At 50.3% G+C, this 17473-nt stretch overlaps 1 protein-coding gene across 5 annotated transcripts in view; it reads left to right on the forward strand.

Moving 5' to 3' along the window:
- The window catches only part of Il16 (interleukin 16), a 93753-nt gene that overhangs the window by 73143 nt on the left and 3137 nt on the right, over positions 1 to 17473 (forward strand). For 3 of the 5 annotated variants that reach the window (XM_085683040.2, XM_085683041.2, XM_048435263.3), the window contains exons 11-16: positions 3157 to 3244; positions 5150 to 5631; positions 10058 to 10202; positions 12469 to 13543; positions 14264 to 14432; positions 15496 to 15597. In XM_085683040.2, coding sequence (XP_085539166.2) covers positions 3157 to 3244; positions 5150 to 5631; positions 10058 to 10202; positions 12469 to 13543; positions 14264 to 14432; positions 15496 to 15597 — 2061 coding nt within the window. Of the gene's footprint in view, positions 1 to 3156; positions 3245 to 5149; positions 5632 to 10057; positions 10203 to 10677; positions 10808 to 12468; positions 13544 to 14263; positions 14433 to 15495; positions 15598 to 17473 lie in introns of those variants that run through there. The other 2 variants (XM_048435265.3, XM_048435266.3) reach the window with 2 other exon arrangements.

Here is a 17473-nt window from a genome sequence, read left to right on the forward strand (position 1 = left end):
AGACGGGGGCCGCAGAAAGTCATTCCAGCATGGGGGAGCACTAAGTTCAAAGTCAGAGTCGGAAGGGACTGGCTATAGCTGGAGAGTGGATGGCAGGTTTTGTGGACCAGGCAAGAGTGAGAGCCGACATTGGCTAGGATTGGACTATGAGGTGTCACCACACAGCTGATGTTCTGTGCTCTTTTCTGGATCTGGTCAGTAGCTTTAGATGTAACAGGTTCACAGTTGGTTGTTCCAACCTTTGGATTGAGTAGCGTGGGCGGAGAGTAGAAGGGAATGGATGGGGAGGCCCTGGTCTACACAGAAGGTATAGAGAGAGACTACAGAAGAAGGGATTCGAAGCCAGACTTGGGAAGATTCATCAGTAGCTCCTAGCTCCTTAGCTTTGGACTAAGGAGAACATGACTAAGGGATTGGGAGAGGAGATAATGACCTAGGAGTTGGGGTAACATGATGGGGCGTAGACATCTGTAGAATATCCAGATAGAAACACCCCATAGGCAGCTACCCTGAGGGTCAACATTGCTATGATATCCAGGATGGTCCTAGACTTGAGACTTGATGCTATGATTATAGGTAGGTGAGAGCACCTTGGGGAACCTGGTGATAGCCACTCACACTATTTATTGAGTCTTTCCTCTGTGTGTGTGTCAGTTGCGATTGCCAAGCTCCAGTTCACAAGCAAGGAAAGCAAGGCTTGAAAGGCCTATGAACACAGCTTATGAGTCACAGAGACAGGCAGTCACGGGGATAGGTCTGCGGCTTGAAGGCCGCCCACACTGTTGTGCAACCACCACCAAACTTCGCCCTGAGAAACTGAACGCTACCCATTAAACAGTTCCCTCCCCGTGGCCCTTGGTAATCACTTTCCTGTTTTCTGTTTTGCCTATGTACCTCCTATTAGCAGAACCATGGCACATTTGCTCTTTCATTACAGCCTCAAGTCATTTAAAGTATTCTTGTCATAGCCTCTGCCATCTGCCTGCCTTTTGAAGACTGACTAATACTGCCTTGCATGCATATGATGCATTTTGTTCAGGCACCCAGCTTTCAACGGATAGTTGTTTATTTCTACTTTTGACTATTGCAGTAATGGGAAAAAAAGACCACAAGACGCACACATGACTTTGAGATGCTTTTTAATTCCTTGGTTTTTTTTTTTTTTTTTTTGAGACCTAGTCTCACACGGTAGTTGAGGCTGGTCTGACACTCACTGTGTAGCTCGAGCTGACCTCAAACTTGAAGCAATCCTCCTGTTTCATGCTCCCGAGTGCTGAGGTTGCAGGCATGAGCCACCACACCTGCTCTGATTTATTATTTATCCATCTATTTATTTAGTATTCTTTTGTGTGTATACCCAGATGTGGGTCATCTGCTATTTTTATTTTTAATTTTTTAATTATTTAAGGACTTTCTGTACTGTCTTCCATAAGCACTGAATCACTTTACAGTCCCATCAACAGTACCCAAGAGTTCCAGTTCTTCCACGGCCTTGCCAAGACTAGTTGTTTTATTTTTATGTGGTGTGTGTGTGTGTGTGTGTGTGTGTGTGTGTGTGTGTATTAGTGCAGTACCAGGAGAGGCTCGAAGAGGATTTTGAGTGTCTTGGATCTGTTCAGTGTGGTTTGGGAACCAAACTCTGGTACTCTGGAAGAGCAGCAAGCGTTCTGAACCACAGAGGCCTTTCTCCAGCCCCAAGACGTGTTCTTTTCTGTTTATTTATTTGAGTCGCTCTCCTAATGGGTGTGAAGTGATACTTCTCCGCGATTGAGATTTTCATGCAGTGGTCAGTGGTGTTGAACATCTTCTCACATGTTTGTTGACCATTTGTATATCTTCCTGGGAGAAACGCCCCCCCAAGTCTTTTGCTTATTTTTTAAATACATTTTGGCTTTTGTTATTGTTCTTTATATTCTGGATTTTAACTGTTCACTAGATACATGATTTACAAGTATTTTTCCCATTTTGAGAGTTGTTGTTTCAGTCTGCTGACTTAGAATGCAGACTTTAAAATTTTGGTGTTAGTTAATTTTCCTATAGTTTATTTTAACTGTTTAAAATTTTGTGTATGCATATGTATCTGTGTGTGGCTAAGTGCATATGTGTGCAGGTGCCCTCAGAGGTCAGAAGCACTGGGTTGTGAGCTGCCCAGCATGGCTGTTGGCAACTGAACTCTGGTCCTCTACGAGAGCACATGTGTTCTTAACTTCGGAGCCATCTCCCCAGCCCAGGAAATTTATTTATTGTTTTCCTCTTTTGTTCCTCATATTTAGGTTACTAATAATTTATTTTGTAAACTACCCTCTTTCCACGCTGTGAAGATTCTTACTGTTATAGTTTATAGAACAAGAAGTTGAGGCTTAGAAGGTTGAGCTGTGTCTAAGTATATTGTAACCAGACAATGGAGAAACTGGCATGGGATGTAAGTCTGCTTGATTTCTAGACTCACACTTTATCCATCAATCAATCAATCAATCAATCAATCTAGCTTCTATCTATCTATCTATCTATCTATCTATCTATCTATCTATCTATCATCTCATTCATTCATTCATTTCTTTCTTTCTTTCCTTATTTGTTTATTTATTTTTATGTGTATAGCTGTTTGCCTGCTTCTGTCTGTGTGCTACATTCATGTAGTATACAGGAAGTCGGAAGAGGGTGTTGTATCCCTTAGGTCTAGACTTACAAACAATTGTTAGCCACCATGTGAGAGCTGGGGATCCAACCCCGGTCTTCTGGAAGAGCAGCCAGTGCTCTCAAGTGCTGAGCCAGCCCCTCACATCTAACTGTTACTGTGAAGGGACTAATGGCTTGTGAGCATAGCACAGTCCCTATAATGGCCACGGTGATGACCGTGACACTGATGGTGACATCACCGCTAAGGGAATAGCTTCCAGAAGTAGACTACGAACGGTGACTTTGCCTAGAGTTTCACAGTAGTGAGGAAAAGGTTGGAGAACCGAGGGGATCAACGGAAACAAAACACCTGGAGGAACCCGGGGGCGTGTTGATACCCAGGGCACTTCTGGAAGCTGAATTGGTCAGCTCTTTGCAGAGTGGAAAATGGAAGCCCTGGGCATGGTAGGTACAGTCTTGGGAATCCGCTGCACCTGCCTCCTCTTCTTGCTTGACTCGGTCGTGGTTCTTTTCCAGGTTTCTGAGCAGCAACTCAAGGAAGCCGTGGCTCAGGCTGTGGAAGGCATCAGATTTGGAAAGGAGAGGCACCAGTGGAGCCTGGAAGGTGAGGGGCGTGGTGGTGGAGGTTCCCTTGAACTATCTCTGCCTCCTTTGGAAGCTGGGGGGGGGGCTAGCTATCAACCCACCCTCGCCTCAGCAGCATGAGAACGGTCGGCCACGGTGTGCACACGTGGCGTTAGACAACAACGGTTGAAAGACAGGGGCTCGCCAGTAGAGTCTGGCTCTCATTTTTGCTTTGTGCACAAAGTACAAGGTTTGTATTGTTTTAAGTGCGGCAGGTGCTCAGCAGTCATTCCCAACCCTTTCATCACCCGCCAGACTGCTTTGCCCACATAATGCCCCGTAGGCTTTGGGTTTGCGATTCCTAATCTGTTATAATAGACATTGAAAAATCCCTAATTAATCTCGACCTGCTGTATTCCACCCCATCCTCACATCTAATTTTTATGTACATGCTATTAAAACAAGGGAGACGCTGGAAGGCTCCTTGCCAAAGACACATGACCAGTACATGAAGAAACTGGTCTCAGGGGGTCAGGAACCCGGCCCTCTGGGTGGTTCCTGTGTTTAGCCTTTGAGCGTCAGCCAGGTCTTCCCAGGGCATGCACATGCCAGGCCATCCTGAAGAGTTAGCACTGATGTTGGCAAGGAGGCTGAAGTGTGTGGGAAACATTCAGAGGAAACGGCAAGACCACACTGTGTTTCCACTAGGTCCTACTTAGGGCTCCATTCACCCCAGATGTGAAGAAGCCCAGGGGGATTGACAGGGAGTGTCCCTACCCCCATGAGCTCACTGCTTATGGCGGTAGGAGGTAGGGTGATTAGATGCAGGGCAATGTTAGCTTTCATACCTTCCTTTGGTGTTTTAGGTTTCTCAAATAAAGACATGTTATCCTACAATCGAGATAAAGCAAAAAGCTCCTCCTCAAAGCATATTTGGATCCAATACTGCTGGCTTCTGTACTTCCTCGTGGGAGCCTTTTTGACTCTCCTAACCGCACCAAATGAACCCACAAACAACCAGGCCTCCATGGCTCCCAGTCCCTTCAGGAAAGGGGTACCTGTGACTATATGCCACTAGAAAAAACAGCGTCTTGTGTAGGTGCCACTGTTCAGAAAACCACAGTGTGTGAGACGGGAAAGTAAGAGAGAGGGGGAGGGGCTGTGGCTTCACCTCTTTTACTGGAAGATGGTACCCCTTTGGGTGTGGGGCTCAAAGCATGTCTACATATTCTCTTCCTTCACTACTGAACCCGGGGCAAACCGGCAACGTTGGAATTGCAGCCCCTTTCTCTCTCTCTCTCTCTCTCTCTCACACACACACACACACACACACACACACACACACACACACACACGTGGAGTGTGAGCCTCCTCCCAGGAAGAGGATACTGAAGCAGAGTGCAGTGTGTAAGATGTCCTTTAGGTTAGCTGGGGATCCGCTCCTATGCACGCAGGAGAGCAGAATAGAGAAGTGGAGCTTGTTGAAACTGGAATTAGCCAGCCCTGGGCCCCTATAGCCAGCATGATCCACTCAGCTTACCTTGCTTAGACTAGCTCCGTCTAAGCCACCCTCACTTCCACCAGACCCTGAGACTGGGCTGTTCTCACAGTGCTATGGTATCTTCCTGCAGCTGCAAAGCCCCAAATCTCACAGCTAACAGCTAGCCACCAGTTCCCCCACAGTGGGGACACAGAACTCTTACACAATGGGCCGTGTTGGGTGGCAGCTCTGTGTCCGTCACTTGCAGGATCAGAAAGGCCGAATGATTTTTCTCAGCTAGAAACTAGAGAAAGCATGGGGAGCCCAAACCCAAGGCTGCCAAGCTCCGAGTCTGAGGTGCCTGTCACTGAGCAATGGGGCGTCCAGAGCGCTTGCTACCTGCAGCCCCAGGGGTGACTGCTCTTCTGAGGCTCAGCTAAGGTGTTTCCTCATGCTCCCATGCAGGTGTCAAAAGGTTGGAGAGCAGCTGGCATGGGCGGCCCACCTTGGAGAAGGAACGCGAGAAGCACTCGGCACCTCCGCATCGAAGGGCCCAGAAGATCATGGTCCGCTCCAGCAGCGACAGCAGCTACATGTCTGGGTCACCCGGGGGAAGTCCCTGCAGCGCAGGTGCGGAGCCACAGCCTTCTGAGAGGGAAGGCTGCACCCCCAGCCCCAGTCTGCCCCCAGGGCAGGAGCAAGAGCCCCATCCCGGGGTCCCATCCAGGCCTCAGCAGGAGAGCCCGCCCCTTCCTGAGAGCCTGGAAAGAGACAGCCACCCGCCACTGAGACTGAAGAAATCTTTTGAGATTTTGGTGAGAAAGCCGACATCCTCCAAACCCAAGCCTCCACCCAGAAAATACTTTAAAAATGACAGCGAAACTCAGAAGAAACTGGAAGAGAAGGTCACAGACCCTTCTGGCCACACCTTGCCCACCTGCAGCCAGGTAGGAGGGTGTGCGCAGTGGGACGCATGTCCCCTGCGTCCTGAGCAGCTGCCCCTGAGCCTTAGAAATATCTTCAGGTTTCCTGTACTCTGGCGTAGAGAAACACTCTTAGGCCCACCCTGAAGAGACACGTGACTTCGCAGGACCAAAATGGAAGTCCCGGGCCTGCCAGCTGTTGGCTATAGCGTTCAGAGTTCTCTCTGCGTGGGTCATTTGTCTCGCGCGCCATGGTGAAGTGGCAGCAGGGTCACTCCGTGATGGGGAGGCTGAGCCCGGGAATCTCAGGAGCTCTTCTTACCCACAGCGGTCACCCAAATAGCTAAAAGCGAGGGAGAACTAATTGCCTGTGGGAATACAAGGCGATTGTGAGAAACTGAGAAACTGGCCCCATTACTCGTTCTTAACTTTACCTCACATAGGTGGGGAGACTGGGGGTGCCAGCCTCTCTTTAAGTCTAGATGTCCTTAGCACTACTTGGCGCTTCTTTGAGTGCCTGCCTCTACCGGCTGTTGTGAGAATTACATCCCCCTCAGTGTTGAGAGGTCCACCGTCCCATTCACGCTTTCCTCATCACCCTGTCAAGACTTTCTTTCCTTAACCCTACTCCTCAGGAAAGGCAGGTGGACAGAAAAAGGAGCTGGTGAAACTTTTAACGAAGGGCACCATGCTAGATATGTTTATGCATACCGTCTCAGTGTGTCCTTGCAAGAGTCTGAAGGGTGAGGGTCCCAGTTACCAGAAAAGGAAGTTACTGAAGTTCACATTGCTAGAGATAGCATGTAAAGTAAGGCCTCTGGGAATCCCCTAGAAGAAGCTGAATTGCAGGTTGACAAACGTGGGTGGTTGCGGGGAGGGACGTCTTGAGTTCCCTAGCTAAGGCGCCGTGAGGGAAAGGAGGAGCCATGACCAAACAGGAAGTGCAGACTTTCAGACAGCTGAAGGGCAAGGCTGGCTAGCAAGCAGGGATGGGCTAGCCCGTGGATCTGCTTCCTTAACCCCCTCCCCCCGTTTCAGCAAATACGCCATTGCTTCTGAGTCTGAGAAGGCACATCAGAAGCAGACAGGTGAGAGGATAGACTTTTTACCTTCTCCCTGCAGAAGAACAGGTGCACCATGACGCCCTTGGGCCGCCTGATTGGGTGGGGCCCATGTCAGGCAGGGAGCATTGCCAAGTTAGGCAGCCAGCAGGGGAAGCAGGTTTTGTACTGAGCTACAGGGACAATCAGGCAAAGAGTCAAGGTGTTAAACACAGCACAAAGACACATATAAACACTTGTGTGTGAGTTCGCACAGGTGCAGCGCGCGCACACACACACACGCACACACACACACACGCACACACACACACGCACAAGCATGCGCGTGCGCGCACACACACACTCACACACACACTGCTCTCTCAGACTCAGCATCCCACATCTTGAGCAATTTGCCCCACCCTATCTTTGGCTTCCTTCCCTGTCCTCCCCAGCAACATGGTCCCCACTAACACAAAGGCCGTTCTGTGACTGTTTTTTTTCTTCCGTCCTCTCTGCATCATCTCCCAGGGCCAGCAGACCCTTCTGTAACATATTCACACAACCAGCAGAGCATTGTTGTGCTGGGAGAGCGAGCACAAAGACGGGATTCTATCCTGGCAGAAAACAGGAAGCAATTGAGTTTACGCACCATGCTTAACACATCCCTGGCCAATCCTGGGCCTGTATGAGTGGCTCTTGTTGCCTGTGGTCCTATGTTCAGCCTGTCTTTCACTCTCTCCACTTTCTCCCTCTCTCTCTTCTCCTCTTGCTACATTTGTCTCTAATTCCTTTCAGCTGTCTTTTCTCTCTAGGGTCCTAAGACCCTTTGAAAGCAGATAGTACGACAGTCTAGGCATGTTTCTCATTTGACGTCCCTGAAGGAAATTTAATGTCCTCTACCAAAATGACCTTCAAGGTATTTCCCATGGGGCTGGAGAGAGAGCTGCTCTTCTAAAAGATCCGAGCTCCATTCCCAGCACCTACATGTGTAGGTAACTGTAATCATGGTGCCTGCAACTCTGGTTCTCAGGGATCTAATGCCCCCTTCTGGCATCTGTGGGCACTGCACTCACATTGTCTCAACATACATACATTGAAGAAAACTATATTGTCTTCTCTACTGAGTCTGTATCTCTCACCCTCTTGCCTTCTTTCCTCCCCTCTCTCTCATTCACCAAGCGCTGAGCCAGAAAACATTTGCCTGAGAAAATTTTGTTTAGAAGTCAAATTAATTTTAGCATTGATTTTAACGACCTCTTCCAAAGAGAATGTGACATCAGAAATATTGGAGGAGGCCGAGGAGACAGCTCATTGGTAAAGGGCCTGAAGAGAAGCATAGGGGCCTGAGTGAAGTCCCAGAACCCGTGTCAAAAACAATAGCGGCAACTAAGCACAGGGAGGCAGATGCAGGCAGAGGCAGATCCCTGGTCCTTGCTGCCAGTCAGCCTAGTCTATCTGGGGCCCTCCAGACCAAAAGAGAGAAAGGGAAAGAACTGGAATGGTATAGACTTTTAAAACCTCAAAAGCCACCCCCAATGACACACCTCACCAACAAGACCACACCTCCTAATCCTGCCCAAACAGTCCACCAACTGGGCACCAAGCATTCAAATATATGAGCCTATGGGAGCCATTCTCATTCCAACCACCACGGGCATACATCAGGGTCTTTTTCAAGATGACTTCCTAGCATTGGCTATGCCTTTCTGTAAAAACACTCAGCCATCACCTCACAGAGCCCCTAACAGGGTGCAGTGAGTTTTCCTGTGTGGTAAACATCTTGGAGAAGTCCAGATGTTTTTATTGGCTTACTGTTAAGTGCTAAGGGAACTAGCTCAGGGAAGCCTTTGGAGGCTCTGACCCTCAGTGTTTCGGAACACTCCCTGAAGTCTCCACCCTAGAGCCTGGGCTGGTCAATGACTGTGGTCCCTTTCCAACTGTTCCAGCTCTTTCTTTCCCAAAGAGTATTTGAGGACAGCATAGACACTACATCTGAGACCCCGGGCATTTGGCGTGTCTTATATCAATCCTAAATGAGGCAAATGCTCCTGCTTCTGTCCTTCCTCAGGAAGAAGGCCTATAACCTTGTCCCCTGGCCCGTTGTGACCTAACTCCTCAATGAGCAGGACTTGGGAGCCGCCCCTGCACAGAACAACATTTCTCTTCCCTACAAACGTGTTGCAAGCATCATTTAGATGGGTCTGGCATTGCCTTGTCTTCTAAGGGGCACCATGCTTGGTTGCCTGGCAAAGTCTCAGTTTTGCTCCAGAACCATATGCAAAGCATTTCTCTATCAAGCCTTCTGTGCTGCTGGGGCCCAGCTGCCCTCTGCTGCCCCTGGACCCTGACCCTCACTCTGGCTTTATGGTAACTCTACCTAAACTGTAGATGGCTACTTGGTACCTGGTCTGGTTCCTCACAGGTTGTTTTAAGAAGGACCCTGAGGCAGCAGCCATCGCCAGGGAGAAAAAAAATCTGCAATAGATGGGCGGTGTTGTTCTAGGTGCTGCGGAGGGGAGCCAGAACACAGTGCTGACTAGATACTAATTACCCCAGGAATCTCCATGTGGAGCTCAGTTGGTAGGGTGCTTTCCTCGTAGACAAGAAGCCTGGATTTGACCTCTAACACCAGCTGAGCCAGTGTGGCCGTGCACACTTGAAATCCAAGTGCTTGGGACATAGATGCGGGAGCACTGGGCTGTCTCTGACTACACACAGTGCTTGAGCCTAGCCTAGGACCCATAAGACCTTGCCTCAAACAAAAGAAAACAAGACTGGGACTGACAAGCAGGCCCAGCGGGTAGAGGTGCTTGTTGCTAAACCCGATGGCCTGAGTTCGATCCTCGGAACCCATGTAGAAGGAGAGAAGGGATTCCCACACATTGTCTTCTGACCTTCCTGTGTGTGCTGTGAACACAGTCAAGAACGCCATTTGAAAAACTTAAAGCCAGTGAGGGAAGCGTGTGACATGCTTCTCTTTTGAGAGGTCCTAGGTCTTAACTCAGGCAGCGTTAGAGGGCGGTTTCTTTGGCCCCCTGCGTGTACCTTCTCGAGTCAGGTAGTGGGCCAGCATGCTGTTGTCAGCAAAGTAGTGCCAGCATCTTTCTTCTCCGCACCTCTTGTGCCCATCACAGACGGCCAGCAACTTCCAGTGTCTGCGACGCATGCCCATATTGAGCCCAGCAGGTTGTTGGAAGCCTGGGATTACCCGGAGCATCCAAGAGAGGTTAACTGTGCAGCAGCAGCCCAGTGTGGGGGAAAGCAGCCCTTCCCCACCCCCGCTGCTGCGAATGTCCCTCTAGAGGTGTCTCAATATTCACTTTCAAGTCCTCATCAAAGAGTGCCTTGCCTTCTCACAGCGGGAGGCCACCGTTTTGACACGGTCTGGCTTCCTGTTTACACCACAGGAAACCAGAGAGCTGCTGCCTCTGCTGCCGCAGGAAGACTCGGCCGGGAGAAGCCCCTGCACCGCTGCCTGCTGCCCAGAACCTGCAGTCAGCACACAGCCTTCGTCCTCTACAGAGGGGGAGCCAAGGAGGAGCGCCAGTCCAGGTGAGCCCCCACGGGGGTCTTCTGGAAGGAAGATCTTCCTGGAGAAATGCTGGGGATCAAGTAGGAACGTAGAGTTTGGGTTGAGGTCAGGGCCTTGCATGGACACAGTGGACACCGCCAGTGACTGGGGTTGATGGACGGTGAGGCTTCCGGGGTGCTGGGGCAGGAGGGCAGGGGAAATGCCCTTCTGAGTGATAAGCAATGATTCCAGGGAGGTGGCGGTACAGATGCCGGCCACTCTGGAGGGGTCTACAGGGAAAGATGACCAAAGATTATAGCTCACCCAGCAACCCTGAGCAACCGCATTACCCGGGTGTCGGCAGGATGGCATACGTCATTCATTATGCTCAAACCTGAGCACGCAGCATGGGAAATGCGTGAGCAGTGCTTGTGTATGGTCACCACATCCGGGAGGTGGATAGCGGCGGAAGGTCCAAGTGGTACACCTCTCAACACAGTGCCATAGTTTGAATACTTACTGGCTTACTAGAAAGAGCAGAGGATCCTGGGTTTTACCCTTCCTTAACAGTGATCCTGGGCAGTTTACTTTGCTTTTGTGGGCTCATGCACTGGTCAGCAAATATTAAAGACCACACAGAATCCAGGTATGTGACTCACTGCGGCTAGGGGGTGTGTGAGGCTGTGTTTGGGGCCAGGGATGAAGGAGGAAGGGATGTTCCAGACAGGTTCCTGCCCTGAGGAGCTCTGGATGTGGCAGAGGGGTGAACGGGGAGGCTACAAACCATACTCCTTAAGCACACAGAGGCCTCTGGAGAGCAAAGGACAATGTAAGTGGAATGATCTAGAAACACCCAGGGAGGTGCCCCACCGAGGGAGACTCCACTTCCCCACCCTCCCTTCCCTTGGTCATCCTAATTGAGGAGACACCCTCGTCTGCAGAGGCCTTGCCTGTAGAACTTTGGACTCTTAATCCTTACCATACCAGTTCCTTATTTACATTACATTACAGATTCCTGAACATTCTGTAAATGCAGAAACAGTCTAAGGGCAAGACCACCTTGCTGAAGTCCCGGAGTCACTAGTACCCACCCAGGCCTTCACAATCATGCATGGCTCTTTTTCGGTGTCATCAGGGTCATTGCTCTGCTTCCCTCGAGGCTGGGCACTGTGGCAAGAGACGGGAGGGAGCGGTGTTCCTCAAACAAGGGCTCATTCTCACATGAAGACTCTCCCTGAGACATGAGGCCCAAGCGGGAAACGCAGAGGGCTGACAGTGACATCCCTCTTGAATGTCACTCCGGGGCCAACCACCCCTGTTTCTAGGGAAGGGAGTCGAGTGCAGTGTCTCCCCTGCCCCTGTAGGTAGATGTCAATTTAATGCCTGTCATCTTATTCTGAGAAAGCTTTGGCCATGCTGCTCCTTGGACAGAGCAGCCTGAGAACATCATGGTCATAAAGCAGGCGACACAGTGGGACCCCTTGTGGGACTTACCACATCCCAAATGTCCAGATATATCAACTCAGAGCTGAGGAATGCACCTTTCGGATTCCAATGTATAGCCCAAATTCAAAATCAGTGACACATAGCTTCCCCCCCCCCCACCAACCTGGAAGAGCTTAATCAGTTCTTTTGATTACGAAAAACTCATTTTCCAAGCAAGCTGGTCCGTGACCTGAGTGTGGGTAGAGCCTCTCACTCCCGCGACTTCACGGCTTCAGGAGCAGGTGGGTGCACAGGTGTGCCATGTGCCTTTGAAAGGAGCGAGCCTCAGTAAGTTGTGCGCACCCCACCGGCCAGCACAGTCGTCCCGCCTGCTTTTGAGTGACAAGGACAGTTCAGATCAAATATGGTGCCCCACACGAGGCTTATGGAGTGGAGGTTTAAAAAGCAAAAGAATTGCTTTCATTTCTCATTTCTCGTAAGTGATCTGGGTGACCACTTTAGACAGTGGAGAGGACCTCTGAGCGGACAGTGAGGTGACAGGGGGTCTGGCCTGCTGGTCTGACCCTGACAACCCTGGCCCCTCATCCATCTTGACTGCTGGAGTCCTCTCTCGTCAAACGACAGAGCAGGTATTTCCCAAGAACACGCCCAGTTCTAGGATGTTAAGATGGTAGAAGGTTCTCTCCTCTGACTCTTCAGTTCTGCCTGTTGGCACCCCACTTAGGTGACAACCCTTGGCTCTGGCCCCTAGCATGCCCACTGTTTTCTGCCCCGGGGCTCTTCAGCATTGTAACTTGAATTTACAGAGAAAATCCCCAATGAGGTGCCATGCTCAGGTCTGGCTTTGTTTCTGCCCACCAGCATCACCAGGAAAACACCCGCTGCTGAAGAGGCAGGCGCGGATGGACTATAGCTTTGACACCACCACCGAAGACCCTTGGGTTAGAATTTCCGACTGCATCAAAAACTTATTTAGCCCTATCATGAGTGAGAACCATAACCAAATGCCGCTGCAGCCCACCACCAGCCTGGGTGAAGAGGACGGGACACAGGGTCACCCACAGGGGATCCTGACAAAAATGGACACCGCCAATGGTGCTCCCAGAGTTTACAAGTCGGCGGATGGCTGTACTGTGAAGAAGGGGCCCCCGGTAGCCCCCAAGCCAGCCTGGTTTCGTCAGAGCTTAAAAGGTCTGAGGAATCGTGTCCCAGACTCCAGAAGACTTCCGGATGTAGCCTCAGCCATTCAGCCAGCACCTGTTTCCAGGGAGTTATCAGGGTCACATGCACAGGCTTCTTCTTCTTCCTCCTCCTCCATCAGGCAGAGAATCAGCTCCTTTGAAAACTTTGGCTCCTCACAACTGCCAGAGAGAGGAGTCCAGAGACTGAGCCTGCAGCCCGGCTCCGGGGAGACCACCAAACTTCCAGGAAAACAAGATGGAGGACGGGTGTCTGGTCTCCCGGGGCGAGGGCCTACAGTCTCTGCTAAGCACAGGCAGGGAGCAACAGAGCCTGTAGCCACAGGCTTCCCTAACACCTCCTCCGAGGTCAGGGACCCAGGTGTGTCTGAATCCCCTCCCCCGGGCCAGAGACCCAGCCCCAAAGCTCTCTCCCCAGACCCTCTCCTGAGACTACTGGCGGAGGATGCTCAAGGCCCGGGCATCAAGATGCCAAGTCAGCGGGCACGGAGCTTCCCCCTGACCAGGACCCAGTCCTGCGAGACAAAGCTCCTGGATGAAAAAGCCAGTAAACTCTACTCCATCAGTAGCCAGCTATCATCAGCCGTCATGAAATCCCTGCTGTGCCTCCCGTCTTCCATCTCCTGTGGCCAGATCGCCAGCCTTCCCAAGGAAAGGGCCTCTCCAAAGTCACCTTCCAGTAGCAACACAGCTCCAGAGGGTGAAGTCGTTGCCGCGGACACAGGGTTCTCCCTCAAGTGAGTGTCTGTGTCCTGCTTGCTCTCCCCTGTCCCCATTCTTCTAGTTTATATTATATGGCAAATATATATATATATATATATATATAGTATATTAACGTTTCTCAGTTATGCTAGTTAAAAAATCTTTTCGCCTCATGTGTATGTGTACACCTGTGCATTGTAGCTCTGACCTCCATGTTAAGGAATTGTTTACACAATCTCTGACTTGACTTGGACGGGACATGGGGGACATAACCAGGCCCCTGGTAACTGCCCACAAATATCCACAAGGTGGATGCGTATCTGAAAGGCCCGCTGTCAGTTTAGGGAGCACTGGGTGAAGCCGGGAGATGCTCTCCAACAAGAATCCGTTTTGCTTTTTAATGGTCCCAGGACCTAGGCAGGGTGTAAGGACATTTTAGTCCTGTTTCCGTTCTGGTCCTTACTCTATGAGCGGAGTCCTGACCTGTGCACCCTGCTTCTCTCTTTGGATGGAATTAGGAGGTGGATAAGATCTGCTTCACAGATGTGCGGCTTAGTCAGGGGATCTGAGGCCTTCTCCATCAGGGCTGGATCTGGGTCTAGCCCTCTTGGATCAGCTGTGATTTATTTATTACTTATGCTGCTGGGGATGGATATGTTGTCTCAAATAATAGAATTTCTGGTGCGCTGACCTATGCAGGATGGAGTAGGTCAAGAATCCCGCTTTTCCCACTCTGTTCTCTCTGTTTGTGAAAGCCTTTCAGAGCTGAGAGAATATTCAGAAGGCCTCACCGAGCCAGGGGAAACTGAGGACAGGGACCACTGTTCTTCTCAGCCTGGCCAGTCAGTTATCTCCCTGCTGAGCTCAGAGGAACTGAGAAAACTCATTGAGGAAGTGAGAGTCCTAGACGAGGCGACACTGAAGGTAGGTTTGTTTCCTGTGCGCCCATCTGCAGTGACGCTGGCTCCCCGTGGGCTGTTGGGGCCATCTCAGCTGGGCCCGAGAGGGGAAGTAGCTGAAGAAGTTTGTGGTCCTCAAGGCTTGTCATTGGGCTGGCATCAGATGGTCCAGTGGGCGGAGGCAGGGGGTGTGAGTAGACCCCTGGGCCTGGCATCCTTTTACCATTTTATGAATGAGAACGAAGGTTCATGATGTGTCTAAACTCAAGTCCAGTGCTGCGTGAATATCAAGTCCAGGGCTGCTGGCCTGGCCATGAGTGTCCAGAGAGAAGCTGCATGGTGTAGAGCTGCCAGCGGTAACCAGCGTAGGGGAGGTAGGCTCTCCCCCTGAGGCTGCTGTCATTACTTCCGCAGCGCACCTCACAGTGAGCTCAAAAGGAGCTTCATTCGCATCTTTCGGAAAGCCCCGTTTGCTCCTTAGTTGCTGAACTCAGCCTGAAGCTCCAGGTTCCAACCCTAGACTAGAATGGAATCTCCTGCCTTTGGGTAGTGCAATTAGGTTATCCTGGCTCCTGACTATTAGTTTCTGTTTGTGCCCGTGTGCATGGACACATTTGTACACGCATGTACAATGGAACGAGGTGCCAGCTGGGCCCCTCACTGCTTCTATGCCCGTGGAAAAAGGAGAAGCCAGCAACTGTGAAGGGCTGGCCCCGAGAGGTTGACCCGAATTCCACCACCTGACCTTGTCCCACAGTGTCACGGTAAAGCAGCATCTTCCAGCCTGGACGGATCTTTAGCTGGCGTAGCCATGTGTAGCCCAGTCTGTGGGAGTTGGGTGTGGATGGGTGAGTAAGAGAGAGAGAGAGAGAGATAGGAAGCCGGGCTTGCTGTTTTACATACATTTGTTTCCCCTCCCAAACTTCCTGTAATTCCTGTGTGATGAAACTGCAGCCTGAGGAGGTGGTAGTTCTGGCCCAGCTGGTGTTTAATGAAACAAGCCAGCCTGTTGCAAAAGCACGTGTTAAATTGTTCACGCTGCTGCCTGCGGTATGGCCTTTGTGAATGTATATCATTTTCCTCCACAGCAATTAGACAGCATTCACGTCACCATCTTACACAAGGAAGAAGGCGCTGGCCTTGGGTTCAGCTTGGCAGGAGGGGCGGATCTAGAAAACAAGGTGATCACGGTGAGTGGCCCAGGATTTAGCCTGCCGGAGGCAGAGTGGGTTGCTGCGGGTGGGAAGACCTGCCTGGAAGAGGTCTTGTGATGAGAAGCACCAGGCCACTGGTAAGGCATTTAAAAGGAAAGCCATTGGAACCTTTCTCAAGAGGCATAGTGTGGGCTCTTATCTGAGCCAGACTTAACTCTTTGACATTATATGCCTTTCTGTGAAGAAAGGTCTCTGTGCACCCTAAGTGGTCCAGTACACCAAAACAAACACTAAATACACGTGGAGTATTAAAAAATATTGTATATGTGTGAGTTTATGTGCACACATGCACACATGTGTATGTGTGCGCATGTTCTCCACCAGAACATATGAATGGAACGTTTGCATGTCTTAAAGCCCTAATACCTATATTCTTGAGATTATGTGAAGGACACTTTAAAAATAGAGACCAGAATCTGGAAATATCTCAGTCAATAAAGCACTTGCCTTACAAGCATGGGAAGCTCAGCCTGCTTCCCAGAACTCAGGTTAAAGGAAAGGTGGGAATGGAGGGACTTTTATAGCCGCAGAGCTGAGGAAGCCAAGACAGACTCCCAGTTGGTCAGCCAGCCTAGCCTACTTGTCAATTCCAGGCTCCTGAGAGATCCTGTCTTTAAAAACAAAGGAAATGATGCCTGAGGTGTGTCAGCTGAGGTTGTCCTACAGCCTCCACATGTTTGTGCACACATACGCTGCTGCAGACACACACACATGTGCATACACATGTGTGCACATATATACACATGGATTGGGGCCAACTTTGATAAAATATCACATAATTTCCTTTGGAAATGTAGCTTGTGGTGGTCACTAGGATTTGGAAAGGTGCACTATATAGCCACAGGGCATTTTTAAAGTTCCAGACTAGGACTGTAGACTTTTTCATACTACATAAAAAGGAGCCCACGGAAGGCAAATGCTTGCAAAGGAAGGGGCTACTCTGCTTTTGTCCACTTGTGGACTTCATTACTGTGCTATGCACAGGCCACACACACCACAGTGTTCATTCAGCGTCTGCAGAGCTTGTCCCAGCCTCCTGTTTCGCAGGACCCAGAGTCTGGGATAGCATGGGGAGGGGCAGCAGATCTGTATCTTAAGCATCTTCCCTTGTGGCCCTGTAGTCGATTCTGGCTTAGTTGATCTGACCAGCATGGGCTATTGCCCTCACCCGCAGCGTCAGGCCATCAGTTGCCGACTTGGCTATTCTCAGGCCTCTGACTTCCTGATCCAGGCTGTGTGGCATGGGATCTGGGACTCAAACTCAGGCCTCTAGGTGGTGGCAAGGACCTTTCCCCACTGAGGTATCTTCTTTTCTGGCTGTAAGATATGTTTTTCCCCCACCCTGTATATTATACAGAAAGAGGAAAGGGGTCAGCAGGAGAATGAGGCTGTCCAGGCAGCCTAGGAGAGTGCTCCTCAAGGACGTCCTGTAGAAAATGGGACCTGAGTTTATTCCCAGAGGGATAAGCTCTCCTGAAAGGTGTTTTAGGAGTCACCATGCTATTGCATTGCTTACTCAGAGGATCAAGATGTAGACTGGTGTTGTAGGGTTGCTAGCATCTTTAAACAACGGACATTTTGGGAGATTTTGTTTAACCTTGTGTTCCCAAATTTCCTTGATCCTGGAAACCTGTTCTTATAAATACCCCTTAATAAGCCATAGACTCACTTTTGCCAGGAAACCATTCTGAGAAATGTGAATCCAAAATGGATAAGGCAGATGTTCCCTAGGAGTGGATGGGGTTGGAGGATCAGTCAAGGGCATTGTGTGGAGAGATTGCTTGAAGATTCTCTGGCTATCGCTGTTGCTGGCTCTGCCCTGACTAGGGAAGGAAAGGAAGGAATGCTGTCC

Source organism: Myodes glareolus, chromosome 24 (assembly GCF_982192425.1).
Source record: "Myodes glareolus chromosome 24, mMyoGla1.1, whole genome shotgun sequence".
Lineage (NCBI taxonomy): Eukaryota > Metazoa > Chordata > Mammalia > Rodentia > Cricetidae > Myodes > Myodes glareolus.